The 26,268-nt window shown below is 37.1% G+C and overlaps 1 protein-coding gene across 1 annotated transcript; it reads right to left on the bottom strand.

Annotated features, from left to right (window-relative positions):
- Positions 1-609: 609 nt before the first annotated feature.
- Positions 610-23,393, bottom strand: LOC102808395 (mucin-2-like). The gene is made up of 28 exons (XM_085502332.1): positions 23,220-23,393; positions 21,365-21,427; positions 20,788-20,866; positions 20,584-20,675; positions 18,573-18,644; positions 17,966-18,122; positions 17,505-17,522; positions 16,913-17,347; positions 16,197-16,262; positions 15,797-16,035; positions 13,705-13,982; positions 13,275-13,561; positions 12,855-13,057; positions 11,994-12,174; positions 10,985-11,410; positions 10,657-10,719; positions 9,890-10,131; positions 9,434-9,711; positions 8,892-9,181; positions 8,171-8,367; positions 7,339-7,516; positions 6,004-6,138; positions 5,689-5,805; positions 5,451-5,573; positions 4,417-4,542; positions 3,302-3,540; positions 2,568-2,857; positions 610-1,644 (listed from the first exon to the last, which is right to left on the bottom strand). Exons 2-28 carry the CDS (start codon positions 21,422-21,424, stop codon positions 1,614-1,616), a joined length of 4,902 nt encoding a protein of 1,633 aa, XP_085358458.1. The 5' UTR covers positions 21,425-21,427; positions 23,220-23,393; the 3' UTR covers positions 610-1,613.
- Between the last annotated feature and the right edge of the window lie 2,875 nt (positions 23,394-26,268).

Here is a 26,268-nt window from a genome sequence, read left to right as displayed (position 1 = left end):
TCAGCTTCAATGCTTTAAGCGAAAGCGAGGCTCAAGCGAAAAAAATATCGAGACATCCAGAAGGCCCCCACACACACTACTTATGAACTAGTTGACAATTTGCACCCTCGTGCGTCGAGTAAATTTATGTTCGTTAAAAGGTATGATATAGATGTCCATCGTCTATGTGGTCGTAAAACCCTGACCCCTTCGTGGCGCCTCATTTAAGCATTGAGTGGTCGTTTGCTTTCATTGGCTTACAGGCATTGTCGGTGTATATTGTCAGAGTATGTTTGAAATGTAGCAAAAACAAATACTCAGGGGTGGGTGAGAATGGATATTTATCGTCGTGTAATGCAAATGTTCCTGGGAGGTGGGAACGGTAAATTTGTATTTATTTAATGAACTACGCGTTGTATACAAGTAATCGAGACGGAATATTGACATCACACTTTAGACTGACATTTTACAAGTAAACTACTCGCAATCCCAACTGCAACAGAAATATAAAATGGATGGTCATGTGGTGGCGCAATTCAAAAAAATTGAGATTTGTCACGTCGTGTGTTGGCGCACTGAAGACTACACAACTCGTTGACGTACGTTAACTCAAATAAAGTATATACGTGATAATGTTGTCGCAATCATTATTTAATCAATTATTCTTCAATTCGGCGAATATTAGAAGCAATGTGTTTTTATTTCCCCTAATCAGCGATCACATGACATTTACAATTGGTGAGCTGTAATTTATTCATTAATTTATATTTTGAGAAAAGAAAAGAAAGTCAATAGACATCATCCTATACTAGAACATACAGTTACCAAATTATACATTATTATGACTTATGCCCGGGGCTTATGTCTGATATATTTCAGTCAGTTAGGAGATTCACGAAACTACATTGGTATAGTAATTATTGGCTTCGTATCCGACACAGAACCTACTTGCATCAGTGTATTACCTAGATGATTCACATCCGAGCAAATATAGACGCTTTAATAACAAAGCAACAAGACAAATTGAAATTCACATAGAATATATTGCTATCGATCACACAATTGTGCAAGTCTTGAATTCAATAAAATTATAAGAAATTTCTCAATGAACATGTATTTATTAGTGTACTATGTATCTATATATATATATGTATATATATTTATATTTACAATGTTATTTATATTCAAGATTATATTTCCAAATCGATTGAGAACCACATAAGCCTCATTGCGTGTATATTATACCAGAATATATCCAGAAAATGTTAATCGAAGCAAATTGATCAACAATTCTAGAAACTCCATGATTATACAAAGGTTTAAAGAATAATGGATGAAACAATATAATGTTTCGTTATAACGGTGATATTGGTATTTATAACAACGGTTTAAAATACAATGTTTTTCCTTAAATTTTTGCAGTGAACTCTAAAGAGATTTGTTTAATACAACAAACTTCATGGTTTATTTATTGTCCTAATTGTTGTCAGTGAACTGTTTTATTTGAACGCTGAACGTAGACGCAAGTAGTGAGAACCTAGTATAGCTTACACTTGAATGTGTGGTAATACTATTGAATCAAATGTAAATATGTTAAAACTTTTGCAAAACAGTCTTGGATATATTCAGTAGTTCTAGAGATCCATTTTTGTCTTTTCCCGGCAACTGTTGAAAAAAACAAACAAACGTATTATTTATAAACTGTTACATTATTTAGCGCGGGCGACATTACCTCTATTAAAACTCTATCAAGGGGGGGGGGGGTGAGCTGAGTGATCAATATGGGAATATATTAAGAAATCACACAACTACTTTGAGATTTAAGCAGAAGAAGAATTGTCATGCACAACTATAACAGATCACAAAGGAACAAACGCAATTTCACAATAAACAGCCTGTCGGCTGAGATAGCTCCGCTGTTAGCAAGGCACATTTCAATTAAAGCACTGAAGATACCATTAGAAAATGAACAATATGTATAGTATGTATAGCAATCGGACTTGATGTTTTCAACAAGAATTCAAAAATATCACTTTTTACCACAAATGACAAAAATATTCATCAAAATTAGATAATTTAAGATATCATCACAAAATGAACAAATCTTAGAGAGATCCACATGTAGTACCTATATATATAATAGCAAAGCAATCAGACTTAGGGTTTTTAACAAGAAGTCAAAAATATCACTTTTTAACAAAAATTAAAAAAATATTCACCAAAATTAGAGAATTTAAGGTATCATCACAAAATGAACAAATCTGAGAAAGGTCCACATGTAGTATGTATATATGTAATATCAAAGCAATTGGACTTGCGGTTTTTAACAAGAAGTCGAAAATATCACTTTTACCAAAGATGACAAAAATATTCACCAAAAATAGAGAATTTGAGATTTTGACATGAAATGAACAAATCTGAGAAAGAACCATCCAATTTACTTACATATCAAATTTGAAAACATTCTAACTTGCGGTTTCGAAGAAGAAGTTGAAATTGTAAAGTTGACGACGACGGACGACGACGAACAATCAGTAATGGTTACTGATACATTTTATGATGGTTCAGTATAACAAAACAAAACGAACCTTCCTTTCACCTCCCAGCTCTTAATAAACTCCTTCACGCTCGACGTTAACGTATTATCGGGTTTGCGCAGGTCATCAGACTTGATCCCGTCAGCATCACCGAACAAGCCACCAATGGTTCCATGCAACGATTCATCTACTATGTCAATCTGGATACGATCCCTCCCATCCCATAATAACACCAAACCAAAACTCAACTCAACAGCAACGTTATCTGTCTTGGGCAATATACGTATGTCATCATCAATGTCTAAGAGATGTTCCACGTCGACGACCTCGTCGTCGTCAATCTGTGATGAAACATATTTGAATGTACATATACTTTTATATGATGATCAAACATCGCATACACGTGTCTGTACATTGTAAACAGTCTTTAAGTAGTCCTTTAAGTATAATGATGTAATGTTATTCCGAATGTATCAAATATGTATAAGAGCTTTTTTGTTTGAACACGTGCATGGTTGGTTTGAATTAATGGACGTTGCATGTAGTTTCAGTATAAATGGTTCGATTGAACGTTAAATTGTTTAATTTAAAATTAAACTATGAATGAAAGGACAGATCTCTGTTTTTAAGTTTTTACAGAAAGCATTAAAATCTAGCAGTTATATACGAATGTTGTGTACCATGTCGGTACTGTACCTGTCCACACTGCGAAGTTACAAACAAAAACCGGAACATTCATAACAATTTATATTAGGTCAATAAATATGCAGATTCCAACGACATACCTGGATTTGTTGTCCCTCCATAAGATGTATTGTTCTTCCATTTGCGTGAACTAAGATGCTATTCACATTTGTAACATCTCTTCCCATGTTTAACTTTTCACGTGTCGTTGCGATGACTTTAAAACGGCTGGGTTCAGATATCATATCTTGGACAAGTATGTAAGAGCACAGTTCCTGTGTGTGTATCCTGATGCCATCAAAGGACCAAATGTAAGGATCGCCGTACATCCAGCCTTGTACTGAAAGCGACCGTGACGTCGACGATCATTTTGAGAACGAGATAAGTTAAATAATAAACAATAAACAAAATTTGAAGATTTATCATAAAACTAAAAAAAATGTTTCTTGCAGCTTATGGTATTGTACTCCTTCGATACAAATGAGATTCGTTAATCGTTACTTTAATTACTAAAATAATCAGCGTAGGTGCGAATTAGAGAATTTTTTTGTTCAATCGAATGAATACTCAAACACTATTAAAACATGTTCTTATTCATTCATGCTTTCACCCACAATGCTTCTTCTAGAGGGGGAGCAAGGGGATAGTTAGTACAGGTTGCAGGAAATAAAAAAATGCATTTTACGTTTTTACAGGAAATAAAATGGAAAGTTCCATTTACAGTAAAAAATAGTTGTTTGCACTTTACAGGAAAAAGCAAATTCATAATTACATTTTACATTGTTATACTAGATGATTCGTGTTTAAAAATCAAACTAGATTAAAAATTGCGTACGAATTACGACATTTAATGTTGAAAATGCTGTATACGCTTACAAAGAATAAGATCTGTGTACAAATTACAGACGAATAAAACAGCTGATTACATTTTACACCTTGTCTATGTCTTCGAATTTACGTTTTTTTATTTATTTAAATTACATTATTACGAAAATAAAAGTAACTGATTACAGCTTACGAAAATACCCCCTGTAGACTGTATGAATCTACCACAGTGTCGTTAGTGCGCTCTTTTGTATTGCGCGGTTCGCTGTTTGTTATTCGACATGTATCCCATGTGATTACGTGAAATTTGAACACGCGTGACACGATGAATGTTGGCGAGGTTAGCACATGTCTAGTCAGGCATTATAAACGTTATTAAGACGTCCCTTACCTCTACAGCATACTTGGTTTGCCAGACTGCATTGACACGCCTCCACGGCCGTTGCCTCCCCAGATTCGCACTCGTCACGACAGATACCACCACACGTGTGAACACACGATAACTGATAGGGATTATCTGAGGAGAATATTGTGCAATGTAGTTATGTCCTGAATTGTTAAGCGCTAATCGATTCAGTTTGGATACTGTTGACATTCGTGATACCACGGTTTTTTAGTAACCGTGGTGATACGAGGTAATTTGTCACAAGGTAATCCAAGACCAGCCTGAGTGGCTCAGAAAAGCGACACAATTAAACACAAAATATGAAGGAAACAGTGTAGACTGCGAATGGAATAAACATATATTCATTACTATAAATATGAAATCTCGTTTCCAACCTTCACTTAAGAGGCCAATTCATGTGTTGTCTTTAAATTAATAAACTTGATGAAAGATAAGTTATATGATTTCCCGTAAAAAAGTAATTTGGTTCGAGTCACAGATTTGGAAGATTGGATAATTTTATTATAGTACATGAGCCGTCTAACCAATCCTGGTACAGTTTGAAACGTACACCAAACTATATTCATGAAATTCTTTGTCATATAACTAATTCTGGTCAAATATTTAACACGTATATGTCCGGAAAAAAAATTCAAGACAAATATACACCTTCAGTATAGGGTTGGATATTTAAATCGAATGTACCAACATTATTACGTTATTGAATTTAGAGTCAACCTGTGTACCAATTACGGAAATATAATACATATTGTAAAACACAAACACCAACGTATACTTTAGTATCTTAATAATAATTATTTTTAAATTGTCTCTAAATACGTATTTCATTAGTGTGGTATGGTTTCTAAGTGTGTGAACCCAAGATTTCGCGAATATAACAGTGCACAGATTGTTTTAATTGGCTTTCGAATGCTCGCATGGTTACGTTTATAATTTAAATAAACCAGGAACCAGATAACACGAGTAGGCACAGAATAGCGCTAGGGAAAAGACACAAACAAATAATTCGGTATACTTACGGACACAGCAGTGCGTGGATCCGGGACACGTGCATCCATCGTTCGCTATCACTTCGTCATGCTGACAGTGTACACGACATTCACCGTGACACGATAATTCACAACTTATATCGACATCATCAGCTTCGAATATAACAAAAAACATATTTTGGCGTGCATAAATGTGAGGATCTGAAACACGCAATACTGTATATCGAATAAAAATCGGCTAAGCTAGGGATGCTAAGCTCATACATACCTATGCAGCATTTTCCATCGCCGCCATGACAGTCGCATGATGTTTCTGTCTCCCCAGCCAAGCACTCTGACCGACATTGTCCATTGCATTCGGTACATTCTAAAGTATATGGGTCGTCTTAAATATAAAAAAAAAATATATTTACTAAGCGTTTATGGTTCCATTGTTCAACGTCGTCGTTTTGAAGGTTTAATGATTGATTTCTTACTTTCATTGTCGCACTCCATAGCAACAGCACCACAATAAACACAATAATAGTTGCTGCCATACTAACAATGACTATCACGCCGCCACCACACAAACTCTGTCACTTACCTATACAACATTTGTTCATCGGTGATCCATGGCAGTAACAGTTACTGGGTGCGTTCATTTCACCTACATTACATGACTGATATCGACATCTACCACCACACTGCACCTGGCAATCAAACTCGTCATCCGGATCCTCTATTAACACAAGATGGAGAGAATAATCTTACACCATAACGTCACACGTTCGAACGCGTTATTTCGATTGGTTAAAACTGAATGATGCATATATTCATGATACAACACAGCTTGAAAGTAGTCAATCAAAATACCAGGTTTATTGCCTATAATAATTATTAAAATCACATGATGCGAATATTGTTCATATTTGCATTTTAATCAAATATTTTTATACATTGTTTATACTTTAAATTGTTCGATAGCATGATTATGTTAATTATTTTGTACGTAGCCGAGATTTGGGGATTCATACCGTATACCCATCTCGAATGAGTATAACTGAAATTTGTTGAGGGTTGGACCAGCGAGGACAGTTGCAGCTGTTTTAGGAAAATGTGAGCGTGCATCGATATTTGTGCATTCTGTTGCATTACATATTGAGTAGGATTGACGCAGCTATCAAATGATATAATAGCCAAATATTCATATAAATTGGTTCATAAAATAAATGACAATAGAATGCAATCTTGGTTATATTGTTTTTTTACGGATTGCAACTGTCTGGATCGCCCATGAAATAGGCGATTTGAAATATTTTATTAATGTATTTTTTGTAGTATGGACAACATGAGAACGTATCGTTCAGTTGAGCTTATTAGAACGAGAAAAATAGTGACTGACATTACACACAGAGTTGCCTGGAAGAGCGGTGGTCGACGCACAGTGCTTGTTTGAATTTAATGCAAACAGACAATGTATTTTACACGCGTTGTATACGTCGCTGTGAGTCCCATACCGAACAGGACACGCTGTGACGACCACCACCCTTTAAGTCACCAACGTTGCTCGAATCACGAACTCAAGATTGAAGAAGAATGATTCAAGGACTTAGAGGTAGAGGAAAGACTCCAGTTTGTTTTAATTGCATAGAGAACGAGTTTCAAATTCACCCTTTTTGTTATTTTTATGGAAACTTAAAGGGCGGTGGACGTCACGCAGCGCGTGTTCGAATTTCATGTAAACAAACAATGTATTTTACACGTGTTGTGTACGTCGCTATGAGGTATATTGTATTACACTGGTTGTTCATTGCATATCAATTTGCATATCTTTGTAATGTCATGTGGGCCTGTGGCCTTTAAGACAATGAGTAAATCACGGTGCCTCAACACCTGGAGAGACTGTGGAGTAAATATATATATATAAATTGTTTCTCACCTTCACAGACGCCGTCATGGTCTATATAACCAACGTCACACTGACAAGTATACGTGCCATCCAGACCGGCACAGTGGGCATGTGCTTGACATCCTTTCAAATCCTTGCATTCGATGGTGTCCATATTAGTACAGGTACATTCTCGATTGCAGTCAGATGTTACCCATGTGTCTCTAGTCTAGTAAAGAAATAAACAGGAAATATTCAACATATTGTAAAGAAGCGACCACGTTTAGGAGTTAATCGTTAAGCTTGAATGTGATTGATTTTGATTAACGACTATGCACCGAGAAAATGTCGGAAAACAAATTTCACGGGGAAAGTACAGAAAACAAATATATTTATAAAATCACACACACACTTCATAGAGAAAAAGGAAAACGTATACTGCCATATTAACGTTAAAAGGACAATCTAGCACAAAACTAAGTAAAGGAAATAATAATTTCGATAATTTGTGGTGCGGTGTAGTTCATTGTAGTGTAGTGTAGTGTAGTGTAGTGTAGTGTAGTGTAGTGTAGTGTAGTGTAGTGTAGTTCATTGTAGTGTAGTGTAGTGTAGTGTAGTGTAGTGTAGTGTAGTGTAGTGTAGTGTAGTGTAGTGTAGTGTAGTGTAGTGTAGTGTAGTGTAGTGTAGTGTAGTGTAGTGTAGTGTAGTGTAGTGTAGTGTAGTGTAGTGTAGTGTAGTGTAGTGTAGTAAAATTATAATTCGCTAATCGAGACACAGTTCCTTGTTACCTCCAATTAAAACAAGCAGTTATTAATTAAGTCCTGGCCCGACCCACAGCAATAAAGAACATACTGACTATTCCATGAAACTCCCATCAATTTACCTCATGGAATATGTTATCTTCGTCAATACATCCACAGTCAGACTTTGGTACGCAGCGTTCTCCACTGAGCACGTATCCCTCTTCGCATTCACAGCCTTCGACGCACTGTTCATATTCACAGTCCCCAGGCGACATGCACGTAGCGGGACATGGCGACATGCACGGGTTGTATGAACTCCATGTTTGGCAGACCAGGGCTATTCAAAACAAAACGAAATGAAGTCAATGTGCAATCTGTTATAGTATATACGTGTTGATATTTGCGATGGAGAGTCCGGTCGGGGGTCAAGGGTCAACACATCAATGTTTCATAATATGAAAAGTAGGGCTGTTATTATTATATTATATTCATAAATTATCATCTTCAGTAAAAGTCAACAAACACGAGATTAAAATGAAAGCATGTTTGGTTATGTTCTCTGAGGTATTAGCCATTTTCACCATCAAAATAGTGATGAAGGAAGTTATTTTGTTATTTTCACCTAAATCATTTTGTTGGTTTTTAAGGATTATTTTGCAGCTGCAGACTACTGAAAACAGAGTATAGCCTTGGAGGATTATCCTGTGGCTCAAAAACGGTTTCTACTTGGAGGCGGTTTCCTATCTACTTTTCCTGTAGGTAGAAGTACCACAGGGTTATCAAAACATATACTTGAATTATCAAAGTCGTCACGGTGGTGGCTAACACTGGTGTGGATGACGAATTTAAATGCATACTTACGACAGAATGTCTTAGTTCTAAACGTTGCTAAATTAACGTTTTCCTCGCGACACATGTCATAGTACGTACTCAGGGAATCACATAGCACTTTATTGCGGGCGTCTAAATCGGACGCATGGCACATATCGTATACACACGAGACCTCCTGAAACACGGGAGAAACAATAGCATGGCACTCTGCAAAGTGACCAATGGGATCGCTGATACGTCCACACATATCCTCTGTATAGAACTGTGCTGCATTGTTCGTAGGACAAATTGGTTCCTCGTGGGTGAGTGCTTGGCCACAACTAAAAAAGAGAGAATGGAATAATAAAATCAATCAGTCATTCAATCAATAAATTGATCTATAGTCAATTATCGCCAATAAATAAATAAATAAATAAATAAATAAATAAATAAATAAATAAATAAATAAATAAATAAATAAATAAATAAATAAATAAATAAATAAATAAATAAATAAATAAATAAATAAATAAATAAATAAATAAATAAATAATATGATTTCGAATAACAACAGTAAAAAGTATTGGTCTTGCCTTCCTTCCACCATCCAACTGTTGCCAAAACTGAGTGCGCCGGCAGCTAGCGTTCCATCGGGCTTCGTGAAATCGTTATCCGCCTCGCCGTCACAGATTCCACACATGCCTCTGGTACTGTTACCAAGCGCGCTGTCAATGCCTGCTGTAACCCGGATGTTACCGTCATATTTTACCCAGACTCCCAAATCAGTCAAGACCATGACGTACTTTCCGCTCAAGAAAATGTTGATACCCGGATGGGGACTATATGGAAGCGTCACCTCGACGTCATCGACCTATGTCAAGAGGAAATTAACGATTGTCAGTTTATCACAACGAAATTACGTAGGAGATATAAATCCCGGTGCTCGCCTTCGAATCGTCCCTAGATGGCGCAATTCATAGAACAGGTATATTCAATATGATGTCAATAACGCATTAATATAAATAGAATAAACAAATTATAATAATTACCAACACAATTTTCCTTCTTTTTATAACAACTCTAAATCCATGAGCTCTGACAACAATATGTTGAACTTGTGAATATTTTGCACCATCGTAAGGGTACTGATTCGTGGCAGTCACAATGAACAACGGATCGGTGGTGTGCGCCCAGTCAATGATCAGAACGTACGTACAATTGCCTTGGAAGTGAATACTCTTGCCATCAAAGGTTTTGTAATGCGGGTCACCAAATACGTAACATTTACAATCTGAATAAAAAAATTAAAGTTTTGTAATTTACATCATTAAAGCGGAGGAGTCGTCCCTTGCGCATGCGTCATATGGCCATAGCATGTCATTGTTTACAATCAAACGTCTACCCATGAGTCTTTGCGTTTTTAGCTTGTGTGACGACCCTCCCGCTTTAAATACAAAACACGTGCGTGATAAAATAAATTAAAAGTTTTGGAACGTAAATCACCGAGTGCCATGAACTAGACTAGTTCTGCTGAACTATTTTCATGGTCCACACCAGAATTATTCACATTGTGAACATATTACCTTGTATATTAATATTCCCCTTTATATATCTCAATTATTGTATACATAATTTTCTGGTGAAACCAATCAATCAATTAATCAATCAATCAATCAATCAATTACAGAAAATGAGAGAAAAATACATGTAAATGTTCAAAATCAAAGTGTTGGAAGAATTATGCCGTGCAAAGGTTAAATATAACAATTTGACTTTCATATTTCACTTCATTTGAAAACTTATGAGAGAATCTTACCATTCTGTCTCTCTCTCCATATAGCATGTTCGTATTCCCAACGTGTGTACAGTGGATCGCCAACTGGAATAGACATATGATAAACATACTATGAAAACTCATCGATGTCCTTAGCGAAACACATCTATTAATATATTTTTTCGATTAGTCATTATTTATTACTCATCGAACTGAAATGGATTTGTTTTTGCAGTAGCAAAGGTTCGCTTCTAAATAACAGTACGTATCAGTAATTGAAAGCGCGCGCGTAGTCGGGCTGTCATTCTAGCTATGTCTTCAGAGCTGCCTTTATATTAATAGTACAGTACAAATTTGTCATAAGATTTACCTTTTTTGCAAATGTATCCGTGTTCGATACTGCATTTTTTATCATCCATGTAATACTCGTCATTTTTCATCAGAGCACCACAAAACTCATCACCCCTGGTGTTGTCTGGCGTCCCTTCTGTAAATATATCTTGTAATGGCCAAGTCCATAAATCACCATTTGTCCAATGCCAACTTGTTTGGATGGTATCAACTACGGAATTTTCCCGTCCATCAGCTCCAACCCAGTAGGCATACTGATTGTATTCGGGCAGTTGGAGAGTCTGGCGTATGTAGGCATATTCGGCTGCGGTTAAAATACTTGCAAGCTCGTATCCCTCATTCCGGCAGAGTACCTCGGCGTCTTCGAAATTGAATTTCGGCGTGTTTACTATTCTGTAGCAGTGCCCGGCGTACTGTAGATCAGTTGCATGACATTCATTGACGTCTAGAATGGAAATACCTCTGATTAACACAGAATATATAGAGTGTCTACTGTTTTACCCACTACTTCATACTAGTAATAAAATACTTGACATTGCAAAAACACTAGAAACTTGTTTTAAAGATTAAAAGGGTTTTTATTTCAGTAAGCATTGTGCTTAGAATATGCCCGGGGCAAACCGTTGTATAACTGGAAAAGTGGTATAACTGTGTATTGAGATAATTTATGTCAGTTATTGACTGATCATACAAGGGAAGTTACATGTTAAATTATTCACGCACTAAAATGTTATGTCGTAGTACTTTCGGATATATCAAAGACATGTTTCAGACATGTTTTATTTCCGTCAATTCTGACAATTCCCGCTTAAGGGGCATGTTCCTGGCATTATAAGAAACAGCAATATTTTTATTCTGAAAGGGGAATAATACATGATGGAAATATAGTATTGCGAGAATTATTTGTTTATTTTGGTGGACGTGTGGCAACATGAATTCACAGGTGTACAGGTTCCGTCTGCCCCGAGTCACAACGCTAGCACGGGAGATGTTTGTACATTCCACGCCATGTGTTGTTTATTACTTACCAACGCACTCGTTGTTCTCGCTCCAGTCATACCCGGGTATGCAGGAACATTGTCGATGGCCTTTTATAGCGGTACATTCAGCGTGTAGAGGACATGGTCCACGATGCACACACGTGAAATCATCCATGCCATTACATGTACAATTATGTTCACAGTTTGAACTTATCCATGTCTCCCCAGTCTGCAAATAAATAAATCATAAGTTTGTTTTCTTCGAGTAGAGTATTTCGGACGATCGCGTGTGTGTGTGTTTCAATAAATTGAAAATTAAAGGGCGGTAGTCGTCGCGCCACGCATGCGCGAGATATATGGGTCTCATATAAACAATGATATCGACTCTGACTGTTGCGCAGATCAACCAGTACAAACTGGGACGTTGCCAAGCTTTAATTAGGTATATTTTAGGTGATTGGAAGGTATCAAAGAAGTCACCGGCGTCAATAATTAGTGTAAGTCGCACACAGGTCAAACCTCATACTTGTGATTTCCATTATCAATGTTTATCAACACAAATGTCGCACATGCGCAGCGCGACGACTGTCGTATTTTAATGTTAATGCCGTGTATAACAATGACAGTCAAGTTTATTTGTATAATATACTGAGGTACAGATTCATTTAAATAATCATAATATTGCCATAAATAATCATAGTTTTCGTCGGAATACAATATTGCACAGTATGAGAAGGGAACAAACAAAAACAATATCCTCAAGATACAAGATGAGGAAAATCACGAATGATATACAAGCGCTTTACATACACCTGATACAAATAAAATGATAATACAATGCGATATTTGACGTGTAAATCATAATATTCTCAAATACTTAACACATATTTTTTAGATAACGTTACTTACCGCATGGAAGTTTGAATACTCGTCAACGCATCCGCAGTTCGTGTAATGAACGCATTTACTTCCGGCTTGAACGTAATTAACATCACACTCACACCCTTCAACGCATTGACCTGCCCCGTATGTGCAGTCACCGGCAGAGGCGCAAGTCGCCGGGCAGGGTGACATACACGGCGAGTAGTGGCTATGCGATGGACATTCCAGTGCTATATAAAAGACAATGACACGAATTGTAGAGTGATAATATTACGTAATGAGAATAATTACGTAAGAGAATTGAAATTTGGAGGATTTATTTTTTCGCAAATATTTTGTTCACATATTATGCAGATTTGTTTATTCATATTTTCCCAAATTCTGTTAAATTATGCATTGTAATTGTGTTTTTCTCTTCAACAATAACACAATAATTATACTACTCACGACAAAAAGCTTCTGATCGGAATGATTGAAGGACAACACCAGCTTCGTTGCACACATCGTGATAGTTGCTTAGACTATCGCACAGCGCCAAATACTTGTCGTTATTAGTACTCCCGTGACACATGTCATACACGCACGCCTGGAATGGAAATACAGGATCGGACGCTTGGTGGCAGTCGGCAAACGGACCGTTAGGGTCGGTGATGATTCCACACGCATCCAGTCCACTATACATCTCTTCGTCGTTACTGGGACAACTTGGCTCATCCGTCGTTGCACCGTCACATCTGAAAGAAAAAAAACACAATATGACGTCACTGATTTTCAATCTACGAATCTCAGTCAGCGAAGTACACTGGGCTTCATATCGTTGTTCAATAATATTGTATAATGTATGTATTAAAACAGAACATAGTAAGTAATAGTTTACCTTCCATCAATATTCCAGCTATTTATGAAATCGTTGTCATTTTCCGCATGGTGCCCGTTTGGTTTTAGGTCATCATTAGTCTGATCACCGTCACAGATCCCGCAAACCCCCGCCGTGAGGCCTTCGTATTTGTGGGACACGCCGATAGCGAGGCGGTAATGACCGTCAAATTTCACCCAGAAGCCATGACTTGACATAAAGAGGACGGATTTACCGCTAATCATGATGTGATGGCCACCAGAGGGCGTGTGGGGCAAGGTAACTGGAGAGTCGTCAACCTACCATGAAACACAACAATCATTAGAATGTACGTCACGGTCATTTTACTAATTACATAAGCGAATTGGTCGAGATCGAGAGTATTATTTCAACAATCGCCTAAACTTGGCAGCTATACTTTACTTAGTGTACCAACTCATATCATCTTTATATAGCACACATTTGCTTGGCTGTACGTTACATGTTATACTTATCTAAACAACCCATACCTGCTATACATTATATACTACATTTACCCAAACAACTCATATCAGCTATATGTTACATACTACACTTACCCAATCAACCCATACCAGCTATACATTAAATACTACACTTACCCATACAACCCATATCAACTATACATTACATACTACACTTACCAATACAACCCATACCAGCTATACATTACATACTATGATACTACACTTACCAATACAACCCATACCAGCTATACATTACATACTATGATACTACACTTACCAATACAACCCATACCAGCTATACATTACATACTACACTTACCCAGACTACCCATACCAGCTATATGTTACATACTACACTTACCCATACAACCCATACCAGCTATACATTACATACTATGATACTACACTTACCCATACAACCAATACCAGCTATACATTACATACTACACTTACCCAGACTACCCATACCAGCTATACATTAAATACTACACTTACCCATACAACCCATATCAACTATACATTACATACTACACTTACCCATACAACCCATACCAGCTATACATTACATACTATGATACTACACTTACCCATACAACCAATACCAGCTATACATTAAATACTACACTTACCCATACCAGCTATACATTACATACTACACTTACCCAGACAACCCATACCAGCTATATGTTACATACTACACTTACCTAGACAACCCATACCAGCTATATGTTACATTCTACACTTACCTAGACAACCCATACCAGCTATATGTTACATACTACACTTACCCAGACAACCCATATCAGCTATATGTTACATACTACACTTACCCATACAACCCATACCAGCTATATGTTACATACTACACTTACCCAGACAACCCATGCCAGCTATACATTACATACTACCTTTACCCAATCAACCCATATCAGCTATATGTTACATACTACACTTACCCAAACAACCCATACGAGCTATACATTACATACTACACTTACCCAGACAACCCATGCCAGCTATACATTACATACTACCTTTACCCAGACAACCCATACCAGCTATACATTACATACTACACTCACCCAGACAACCCATGCCAGCTATACATTACATACTACCTTTACCCAAACAACCCATGTCAGCTATATGTTACATACTACACTTACCCAAACAACCCATACCAGCTATACATTACATACTACACTTACCCAGACAACCCATGCCAGCTATACATTACATACTTCCTTTACCCAGACAACCCATACCAGCTATACATTACATACTTCCTTTACCCAGACAACCCATGCCAGCTATATGTTACATATAACACTTATCCAGACAGCCAATACTAGCTATACATTACATCTCACACTTTCCCAGACAACCCATACCAGCTATATGTTACATACTACACTTACCTAGACAACCCATACCAGCTATATGTTACATTCTACACTTACCTAGACAACCCATACCAGCTATATGTTACATACTACACTTACCCAGACAACCCATATCAGCTATATGTTACATACTACACTTACCCATACAACCCATACCAGCTATATGTTACATACTACACTTACCCAGACAACCCATACCAGCTATATGTTACATAGTATACTTACCCAGACTACCTTTCCTCTATTGATAGTTATTTTATGATTATTCACTTTGATCACCACGTGGTGAACCACGCTGACGTCCGCGTTTTGCGACATAAATTGAGTCTTGACATTTATCATGAATAGCGCTGGGTTGTGCATCTTGTCCATGACGTGAACGTATGTGCAGTTGCCTTGGTAACTGCGCTTTACGCCATCAAATGATGAATAATGTGGATCACCCCAAGTGTAACATTTGCAATCTATCATTAAAAAAAAACGATTTAAAAAAAAAACGTTCATAAGTAAGTTCGCTTGTTTATGATAACTACCCTACACTGTGTCGGCACCGTATTGAATTTGAGGTATACATATATTATTGAATTGAATTTCATGCCGACAAAAACGAAAACGTGATACTTACCGTAGCTTTGTTGTTTCCACCAGCTGTGATACGTCAACCATCGCCCTGCCAATGGACTCAATGCGTCTACGGGAGATTAAATGAAAAACCGCTATTTGAATAAGACCCTTTAATACGTGTGTGCGTGTAAAATGTGGCCTTTTCTAGAAATGGCGTGATTGAATGGTGGGATAATTATATCACTAGCGCAACATGACATGCTATCTTATTTAACAGTTAGAATCGGGGTAAACGGCAATCCTAAGACATCCTGTTAAAAACAGATTTTAAAATGTTGTTATTTTCCGGTTTTTGATGCAAAGTCCTCACTTTTCTGTTTAAAAACACTAACTACTCGAAAGTTGTTCACTTAATCTATGGATGTTCAGTTGAAATCATCTTGGTTAAGTAGTGTACTATACCATATTGTTTTCAACTTGTTAATTTATATATTTATGTTGATGATGTTGAAAAACATCTAAGTATAATTTTTTTCGATAATTTCGAAGAAGGATTTTAGATCACACATGAAACCTCTAGATTGAATGACGTAATCCCATATAGACACTAGTATACATAAAACAAAATAAACCTGCATGCAATTTGCATAAAACTTAAAAATACTTAAAAGTGTGGGAAAATATGTTGGGAGAAATTATGGCGTTAAATGACTGTGTTTAGTACATATCTGCTGCTTGACATTGACAAAAATACATTATGAAGACATTTATACTTACATCGTTTGGCGATAAAAGCGTACTTATTTGAACATTTCTGATCGCTGACGTAATAATTATAGTTGTCATCTGTTTTAACTAGCGCCCCACACCCACTGTAGTCATCTCCGGTCTCGCCTCTCGGTTCAGCGGGATGGAAAATATCAACCAGCTCCCAGTCCCAGTCTTGACCATCTATCCACCGCCAATTGCTTTCTAGCGTATTGGGCAACGTTACGTCTCGTACGGACGCGCCGGTCCAATAGGCAGAGTCTAAATACCCAGTCTCTTGTACCTTCCCTCTTAGAAACGCATACTCGTTGTCGTCTAGAATATTAACAAGTCGGTACCCGTTGCTGATACACCACTCTCGGGCTTCGTGAAATTTCACGGCGGTTTGATTAATGAGGTAGCAATAATCGCCATTAGGATAGGCTATTTCGTCTTTGGAACATTCTACAAAGAAATACATTACCATTGATATACACACAAATAATACCAGTATCACACAAGAACTAATTTCAAAGAAAGAGTGCGTCGCTGCAATTTAGTGCTACCACATAAGTGCGGTACATATAATTAAAATATTAAATATTACATACACTTTACTTACCGTATTGTTCAGTGGCAGCTGCAAATAGACAATAATTTGGATATGATCAGTTTGGCGAGCATTTTTATAAGTTAAAAAAATATTCACTGGTGCGAAGAGAATTTTTAATAAGCAATCTAATACATAGTATTGATACAATGACATTTTTTTTTATTAAATATAGCGGCAAGCAGCGTTCAACGAGCACACACTTACACGCCATTATTTGGTGTAAGTAAGTAATTTATTATATTGACCTGCAGCTCAAAGAATTGATTACACGCAAAAGAAACAAAAACAGTACCATACATATACAGCAGCATTTTTACATCGTGCATTCAACATTTCTGGTTTCTGTTGGTTTAATCAAAACTAAACTATTTCCGTTCGAAGAATCTGAGATAATTTATAGAATTCAGATACCCCTCACCGGTTTGCTGTTAGGAGTTCATTGTGATCATAGCATTTGCATACACACTTACCGACAGGCTGTACCTGGTGGAGTCCAGGCGGTGCACAGTAATCCTCGTCTTCTAGGTTATTGGCAGTACAACAGTATCTACAATGCTGAACTACCACGATTGGAGGGTTATCGCACTGGTTGTGTGTAGTTTCGGATTGGGACAGGGTATTGCATGTCTGTCAAAGAAAATTGAAACAGTTAAATACAGAAATTGTTGTAGCGTGATGTTTTTGTCCGACCCGCTCATCCTGCCCATCTTCGGTTTTGAGTTGATTGCTGAAATCTGTAATTTGTAAAGACACATACGTTACAAGAAGACCAATACACCGTTTCTATGATTAGTGCCCTCTAGCGACGAAATGATTTGTGACGTAAATACTGTTGTTCACAACGTTATGTTTTGACATGTTGACGTTCGTCAAAAGAAATATTCTTTTTTTTCTTAAAAATTTACTCTTTTCTAAATGACAAAACGACTACACAACTAAGCAGATTTGTTTTTTTTTTTAAATTATTCACACCCCATCATACGTCAATGTGACGCTATAAAAGCGTGTCGTCGCTGGGGGCGCAATGTTTAGTCACGGACATAACATTATGTGGTGTTGTATTCTGAGAATATTTACCTCGTATTTTTCGCATTGAGACGATATTACGATGACTCCTTCTTCGTTCCACAACTCTGTCATACAGTCGGGCTGAAAGAGAAAAAGGGTTTATTATTATTACAGCACCAGAAGTACATTCCTTGGGTTTGCAACTACGGTGACATGATACCAAGATCCCGTTTCAATCTCGCTCTCGCATAAGCGTTCCAAACCAAAATGCGAATACGCATGCCCGAGGTAACTAGGATACTGGGATGTCCAGGTGGATCAAAATAGCTGCTCACGATATGACGGATTACGATAACTATATTTTCTGTACATTTTCGATGCATTACATTTTTTCACTATGAATGTGGTAATACATGTTTTATTGTTTTATTACAAACCGCCTATGTCATGTCAGAAAGTCGTAGCATCAGTCTCGCTATCGACGAGATGAGACTTGAATGGGATCTTGGCATAATGTCACAAAACAGTACTATGCGGCGTGCGCGTTGCAAACCCCAAGTAATGTACCTCCATCTTGAATTTTCAAGGTGAATGTTCCGGCGAAGCACTCCACTCTATATCACCTTGAAGTATTTCATTAGGACTATGTGTATGTGACAATGCCCTCACAGTTTAGAATCAGTTTAACAACAGCCAATCATATAACTTCTTTCTTCAACGCGCTTGGCCAAGCTATCAAAATCTTCGAGGCAGGCAGAGCTAAATCACTGAACGCTCCACGTTGCTATTTAAGACGCGCACCACTCTACCATGTATTTCTATGGACTCTGCGCGAGCTGCTGTGCACTGGTAAAAAGTCGAGAAAACAGCACAAACTTAACTTTGAAGAAATCCAACCAAATTTAAATAGTTTGCATATGTAGGGGGTGACAACAACCATCCCATAATACCGTTTTCTGAGAATTTATTGGTCTTTGTTTCACCATGATGGTTGCCAGGCGGTGAAAATGCCTGACCCGAGAATAAATGTCGCTGAGCACAGCTAAAGCTGTGTTGGCTTGGATGTCGAGGCGATACAGCGACAATATCCATACATCATGCAACTCACTGATATTCAGACCAAAGCTATTCAAGCTTTACTTAATAATAGTGGTAATAGTGTTGTCACCACTGTTGACTATTATAGAAGAGTAGGTGTTATACCCCAAAGTTCATGATATCACTGCAAGATATATCGGCAGTAATGAAGCCGAAAATATCAGAAATGCAGAGCTCCGAGCGCTTTCTGGCAGTCTTTGTAACAAAGCTTTCTATTGGTCGGTAAACTTTCTATCGCGCAACCACGTGACATACACGATTATGAATGGTATTACCGCACGGTGTAGTAGAGGGAGGAATGTCCGAACGGAACACCGTGCAGGCGGACGATGTGTACCTCTGACAGCACACATAAATAAAGTTTAACAAATAACTTTTCAAGTCACAGTATTATATTTCAGATTCCTGATGAATTTTGAACGGTTAGAAGGTTAGAATCCAGGTTAGATTAAACTATTTTGAATTTCGAAGATGAGTTGAGGTAAATAAAATGTCAACGTATTGAACATCACTAGTAATATGTATACTGTACGTAATCCGAGTCGGTGATTTGGTGGCGGCCATCTTTGATTTCACACCGTGGCTGAGCGTGCGTTTTCAATTTTCGACTAGGGATAACAGACCTAACGTGAACACCGTCGCCTATGAGGTCTGTAATAGTGGCGTTGTGTAACAATGGAGTGTAAGATTCATTGAAGACATGTATTAATATTTAGGATGTATTGTGAAATTTAAATGCATTCTCGGAGGCGAACATTCGAGCATTTTCACCACCTGGCAACCATCACGGTGAAAACAAAGGCCGAAAACTCACAGAAAACGGTACTTTGGGATGGTTGTTGAGACTCCCCTTAGCTATTTTCACCGGCTCCTCGACCGGCGTTCCACGGCAGCGCGCACAGAGCCCATAGAAATGCATGGTACAGAGGTGCGCGTCTTAGCATCGTGGAACGTCTTGTGCCGAGGATTCAAGAAACGTTACCTTGTCAGTGGTACACTGTTCATATACGCCGTCATCTAAACATTGTTCAAACGACAGATTGTCTTCTTTCTTGCACTGCAAACATTGTGTTCCTGGAAACATAAGCAAACGTCAAAATAAAAATACCAACAATAAATACACCTACCGATGGAAACACCGACTCGAGAAATGGACAAGCGGCAAATGAAACATAAAAGTTCTCACCTGAAAGTGACCTCTTATCAACACTCTGATTCTTCCGACTGTATATATTTCTTTCCCTTCTATTGTGTTTCTTATTGGCCTGTAGACGATATATTTTGTTACAGGGTTTCCCGTAGTATACAAGTTTTGTGTTATAATTGCCAATAGCTAAAATGTGGTCATTTTCTACTATGCACAACTCTATTATATTCAATTTATTCAGGCGAATTTCAGTTGAAAATACTATCATGTTTTCGATATGGAAACTGTTCCTAGTATTTCATATAGCATTATTTGTTAATAGCACCGTACGTAAGATGTACAAATGCTGTGTGCCACGTCATAACAATGTGTGTACGTTGTTTCGATTTACGTAATAAATCTAGTGTAGTATACAGACTGAGAGCAATGTCAGGCAAGTTTTGGAGTTTGTATAATAATGATGTTATACGGTTACACACATTTACAGTTAAGAACCACGTTATTATTTTAAATCTTTCTATTTGAAAAAAAATGGGGATCGAAACGTTCAAATGCCGGCATGTGTTGATGAGCAACACCTTAAAAAACAAAACAATAATAAACACATGTATGTTACCTGAATTGTCGCTATTATTGAAATGAAAATTAGACAACAAGCCACCCTTGAGAACAGCATTTTCTATAACAGAAATAATTGAATAAATGGGTATTACTGCTCGACGTTCGGGCTGCTATAAATCAAGTACATAAATTGAATAAGTAGACATATACTTATACGGGGTATTAAAACATTTTATAGAAAAAATAATAATAACCACGTTTCAGATCAAATCTTTGGATATTGAGACACAAAAATACTAGTACCCCATACGATTATGAATCAATGCCATCTTACATGCGTGGGTGACCCCCCCCCCCCCATCCCCACGCGGTTAGTGGACAGAGCGAACAGTCAACAAAGTTTTTACTGAAGGCCAGCACTTAATGAATGGAGAGAACGCAACCTGATACACTGTCTTTTTACAATGTATGCCTATACCTACACACAAATGACGGTAACAGCTGGAGGGGTTGTTTAAATTGCATCCGATCGAACAAATCACGAATCGTTATTCGTATTATAAATTCTAATTCGTTTTGTAAATACAAGTAAATTCACTTCCTATATTAGGACTGTGACTCTGTTATAATATTCGCATGCAATAGTTTTTATTCGACTTGTTAATCTGTCAAGATGGGGGCACTTATCGTCATGGCGACGCATTATGTCAACATCGGCACGAATGGCTAGTCAAGTCCGCACTTATACAACCTCATTACATCTATCAGTGTTGTAACGACTCGTACGCCATTTTAAACTAAAACTGCCTATAAGGTGATCAAATGGAGTGGTTTGAAAGAACCGCAGATTACAGACTAAAGTTTAAATATTAATTTAAGCATATAATACTGAGTTAACTGGAAGCAATTATGTATATAAGACACCATGTTGTATTCATTTTGAATTCTACAATGACAGTTATATGTTCGTATTGAATTGTTTTTCCCTTATACATTATGCATCGTACTTCATCGTCATATTTATTAATGTACCTGTTTGGAATTTGCCAACAGCGAAAAATTTAATTTATACGATTAAGAAGTGGTCGGATTATCTGCGTTTTGTCGTATTTTATGAGCAGGAAATGAAATTCGGTTAAAGCTTGTTTTTTTAAATGGAAACCCCGAAATTGTTAGTATTTATTAAAATGGTTACATGAAATACAAATTGTTGTAATATAACAAAATTTAACTTTTACGAACTATTTACGCAGTATAACACTGATATACGAATACCACTGTTGCGAAAGTGTCGAATAGAAATGAAGCGTTCAAGTCGGCCAAATCGGTCCGTCGATCTCCGTCAAAAGTTCGTTTTGTTTAGAATTGTGTTTTCGCAGTTGTACATGAATTGCAATACTAGTAGTAGGTTAAAATAAATTATTCTCATTTCGGTAACAAATGTTGGTACCTCAGCTATAATCATAAAGCAACGAAACGGAGAGTCGAATGTCGCGTATCCGTGTCGCCATGGTCTCTATGATAGTCCGCCATTTTACATATTTTTCTTTTAGGTGACGGTTAGCGTAGTTATATATGCATATACTTTATATAATTATTATTATCGAAAACCAAAACCAAAAAAAAAGCAAAAACCAAAAAAAGTATTGCAATATTTATCAGAACAAATTTATTTGATTTGATTAGAAAACTGTATGTCCAATTCTTGATCGAATACGAACTTTAATAATATGCGACGGAAACGACGCTAAATCTAGAAATTCTAGCCAATACAATAATTAGTTTAGAGACTCAAAACATAACCGCTTAATTCTTGAGTCGATAGAAAAAAAATCATAAAGTGGTTTTAAAATCAATTTACATCCAAGAAAGTGAATAAATTATACTAAACGGTGTTAATATGAACTTACCTCGTGTGCTAATAGTTCGCTGTTATTTTCCCAGTCTGAGCCGTGCTGATGGGATAGCTTACGGTATTTTATGATTGACAGCTGAACAATTAAGTGTATATCCGCTCTTGCTGTTCGTCACAGCCGAACTATGGAACTGTTGCCGAAAGCTGTCGCCTCAACCAATACGGCGCTTTTGAATAGACTAGAAAAAAAAACACAGAGGCAATACGTCACAGTCACGGCATTGTTGATTTAGAATGGAAATATGATTTTTTGTCTTGAATGTATCTACGATATTGACTGATAGCGTCATACGGGTATCGAATAATGTAATATTTATTCCTGTATTGTGCTTGAATTTTTCTTGCTGTGGAAAAATTCGTTTAATCTGATAATATATATTTTTTACGACACAACAAGCTTAATAACAAGTTTTATTATTCGCCGATGCTGTTAACAGTTATACTCCGGTTCATTGCTTGTGAAAAATTATTTAATGTTTCAGTGTTTTGGTGATTTACCTTATATAAATATCCCCGATATTGTGTGGATTTCTGTGAATTAAATACTTATTGAAACGACATGAACCAACATGTCTATTCTGTGTATTTATTTGACAGTCAAAAAATGAAGTGATAAAATCATGAACGTTTGATCAGTATTAAAATAAAACATATACAATACATATCTGACCGAAATTCAAAATGTGAAGCGATTTTACAAATTAAATAAACAGCTCCATGCGATTCTATCATGTACAACATTTCATTTCTGTGTTTGTATACTAAACAATATTGAATAGATGTGCGTATGTGTTCAGTATTTGGTAAGTTTCGCACGTCAAATCCTACATGCAAAACAATAAGGTGATTGCCCGGTTTACTGCTGGTGACGTCGACAATAAAACGTCATAATGACGTCACCACTTCTTTACATAAACTGACCCTTACATTCATTACCCATTTAAGCACTTGTGTCCGATTAACGGATTACAGGTCGTAATACAAGAACAAAGTAGTCAGCTGTGACACCAATTTGTCGATTAAACTGTTCCTGCCGCCTGCTTATAGCGTGGACAGGTTTTAGTTATAGTCCTAGGTGGTCTTATCCCCAAATATGGAGTTCATTATAGCATGGCCGTATTTTCCCGGCAGACCTAGACGGTGCTAACACCAAATTAGGAGTTCGTAATGTATGACGTAATTTGTCATCCGTTAGAAAAAATAGCATCCCTTTAAAAATGATAAAATACTGGCCATGAAGAACACTTCAGTTTTGCGATTCTACAATTTGAATACGATTACGTGTAGTGTACTTGTGAATTGTTTTGTTATGGTGGATTGTTTTGTCGATTGTACTTAGTCATTTGTTCTTGTACTTTTATATTTCCATATACGACATTTGTTTAAGGATCCACGGTTGAATAGGTTATTTCCACTTCACATTGTCCATGTTTGGCACCAAAAATGATGTATAATCATTAAATGTACGCGTTATTGTTAAACATGCGAAGTGATGGGTGTAATGATTCTACACACTGAAGCCTTTGAAGTCGTGGTAGATTTCAAACCAATTAAAAGTACATCTACACATATAATATTTGCAGTTTTATTTTTGTTTTACTCGTATGGTTTATGGTTCGAATAGCGTTTTGATGTAAGTTTTCGTTACTCTGGTTATGTTTTAAAAGATTCAAATTGATAGTGTCAATTTAGGTGACATATGCCACAAGTTCTAGAACAACATGATCTAAATTATATAATGAAAATAGTTTTACAAAACCCTACATATTTCTATATTTGTGGCGATACTACAACGTTTATATACCATTTTTATAAGTCTGTCACAGTATTTTTTGCTCAAATTTAATTAGTTGCATTTTCTTAAGATATTAGAATCTTTCATTGCACGTAATTCGAACACGCGCTGCGCGACAACGACCGCGCTTTAATGACCACCTGCCCAGACTCCATGACCATCATGCAACTGCTCGTATGGTTCATTTAAACCAAGACATTGTTGGAAAAGAAGGGATAACTTTCCTGTCCCCTCCCAATCACAAACTTTTTTCCAGTAAGTGGAGAGCCCTTTTACGGTGACGTGAAGGGAAGATAGTTCAAAACGTCGCTGTCTGTAGTTGCCAATCAACCAAACAAACCTTTCTGACATAATTTCACACACAGCCTCTTTTCACAGATTCTAGAGTTTTGTCACTAGGTGGCGCAGCGCGACTTGTGGCAAATATTGTTAATCTGAGTGTCACTCGGCAGACACATTTAAATGCTAAATTTAAAATTACGTCGTGACGAGGTTTTCACCAGCAGACAAAACATCATCTTCGCCAGCCAAGGAACGTTTGTTTCGGGTCACCCCTCCAAACTTACCCTTGGCAGATTGAACCGATTGATTAAACACAGGTTGAACAGTATATATTTAATAGGCGCCCTTAACGATGAGGATGGGAAAATGTGACAAGAATAAATAGCCAATCAGATAAGAGTCCTCACCGATCACTAAAACCATGCAATTGAACAGTTCAACTCTTGAATGATAAGTCGAGTAGAGTTTCTGATATTTTCTTTCAGAGTTGACAGAGTTTCATTACTTTGTTAAAACATGGTCGACATAAATATTTGTCACTTTGCGGACGAAGTATGCCACAAACAGCCTGCAACTTTGGCATGAAAAATAGATGAAAAAAATGCAGCGCCGGTTTTTTAGGTTTGGCTAAACACACTCTACAGGAACGGTTACTACCGGTAGAAGAATTTTGAAGTAACCGTACTACACGTCGCCATTTCCGACTTTTTGTTCTTTAGCTTACCACGCAATGTTACACGGCACAACGTCTGATTGGGCGCCTTTTCAATAGGCGCATTCAATCAAACTTGGTAATTTGTATAACGTAAAACACGCCTTTATCCAGGCTGATCCCGAACGGGTTGGTGGAGTCAGCAATAAGTCGGCACCAAGAAACCGCGCGATTCAGACGGTGACAATGCATGAGAATTCAGACACTACCCACACGTGTACTGGTTTTACGAGTGTTAAATACCACACGGACAAA

This window comes from Saccoglossus kowalevskii, chromosome 8 (genome assembly GCF_978046115.1).
Source record: "Saccoglossus kowalevskii chromosome 8, keSacKowa6.1, whole genome shotgun sequence".
Lineage (NCBI taxonomy): Eukaryota > Metazoa > Hemichordata > Enteropneusta > Harrimaniidae > Saccoglossus > Saccoglossus kowalevskii.
This window is presented reverse-complemented; position numbering and strand designations above follow the sequence as displayed.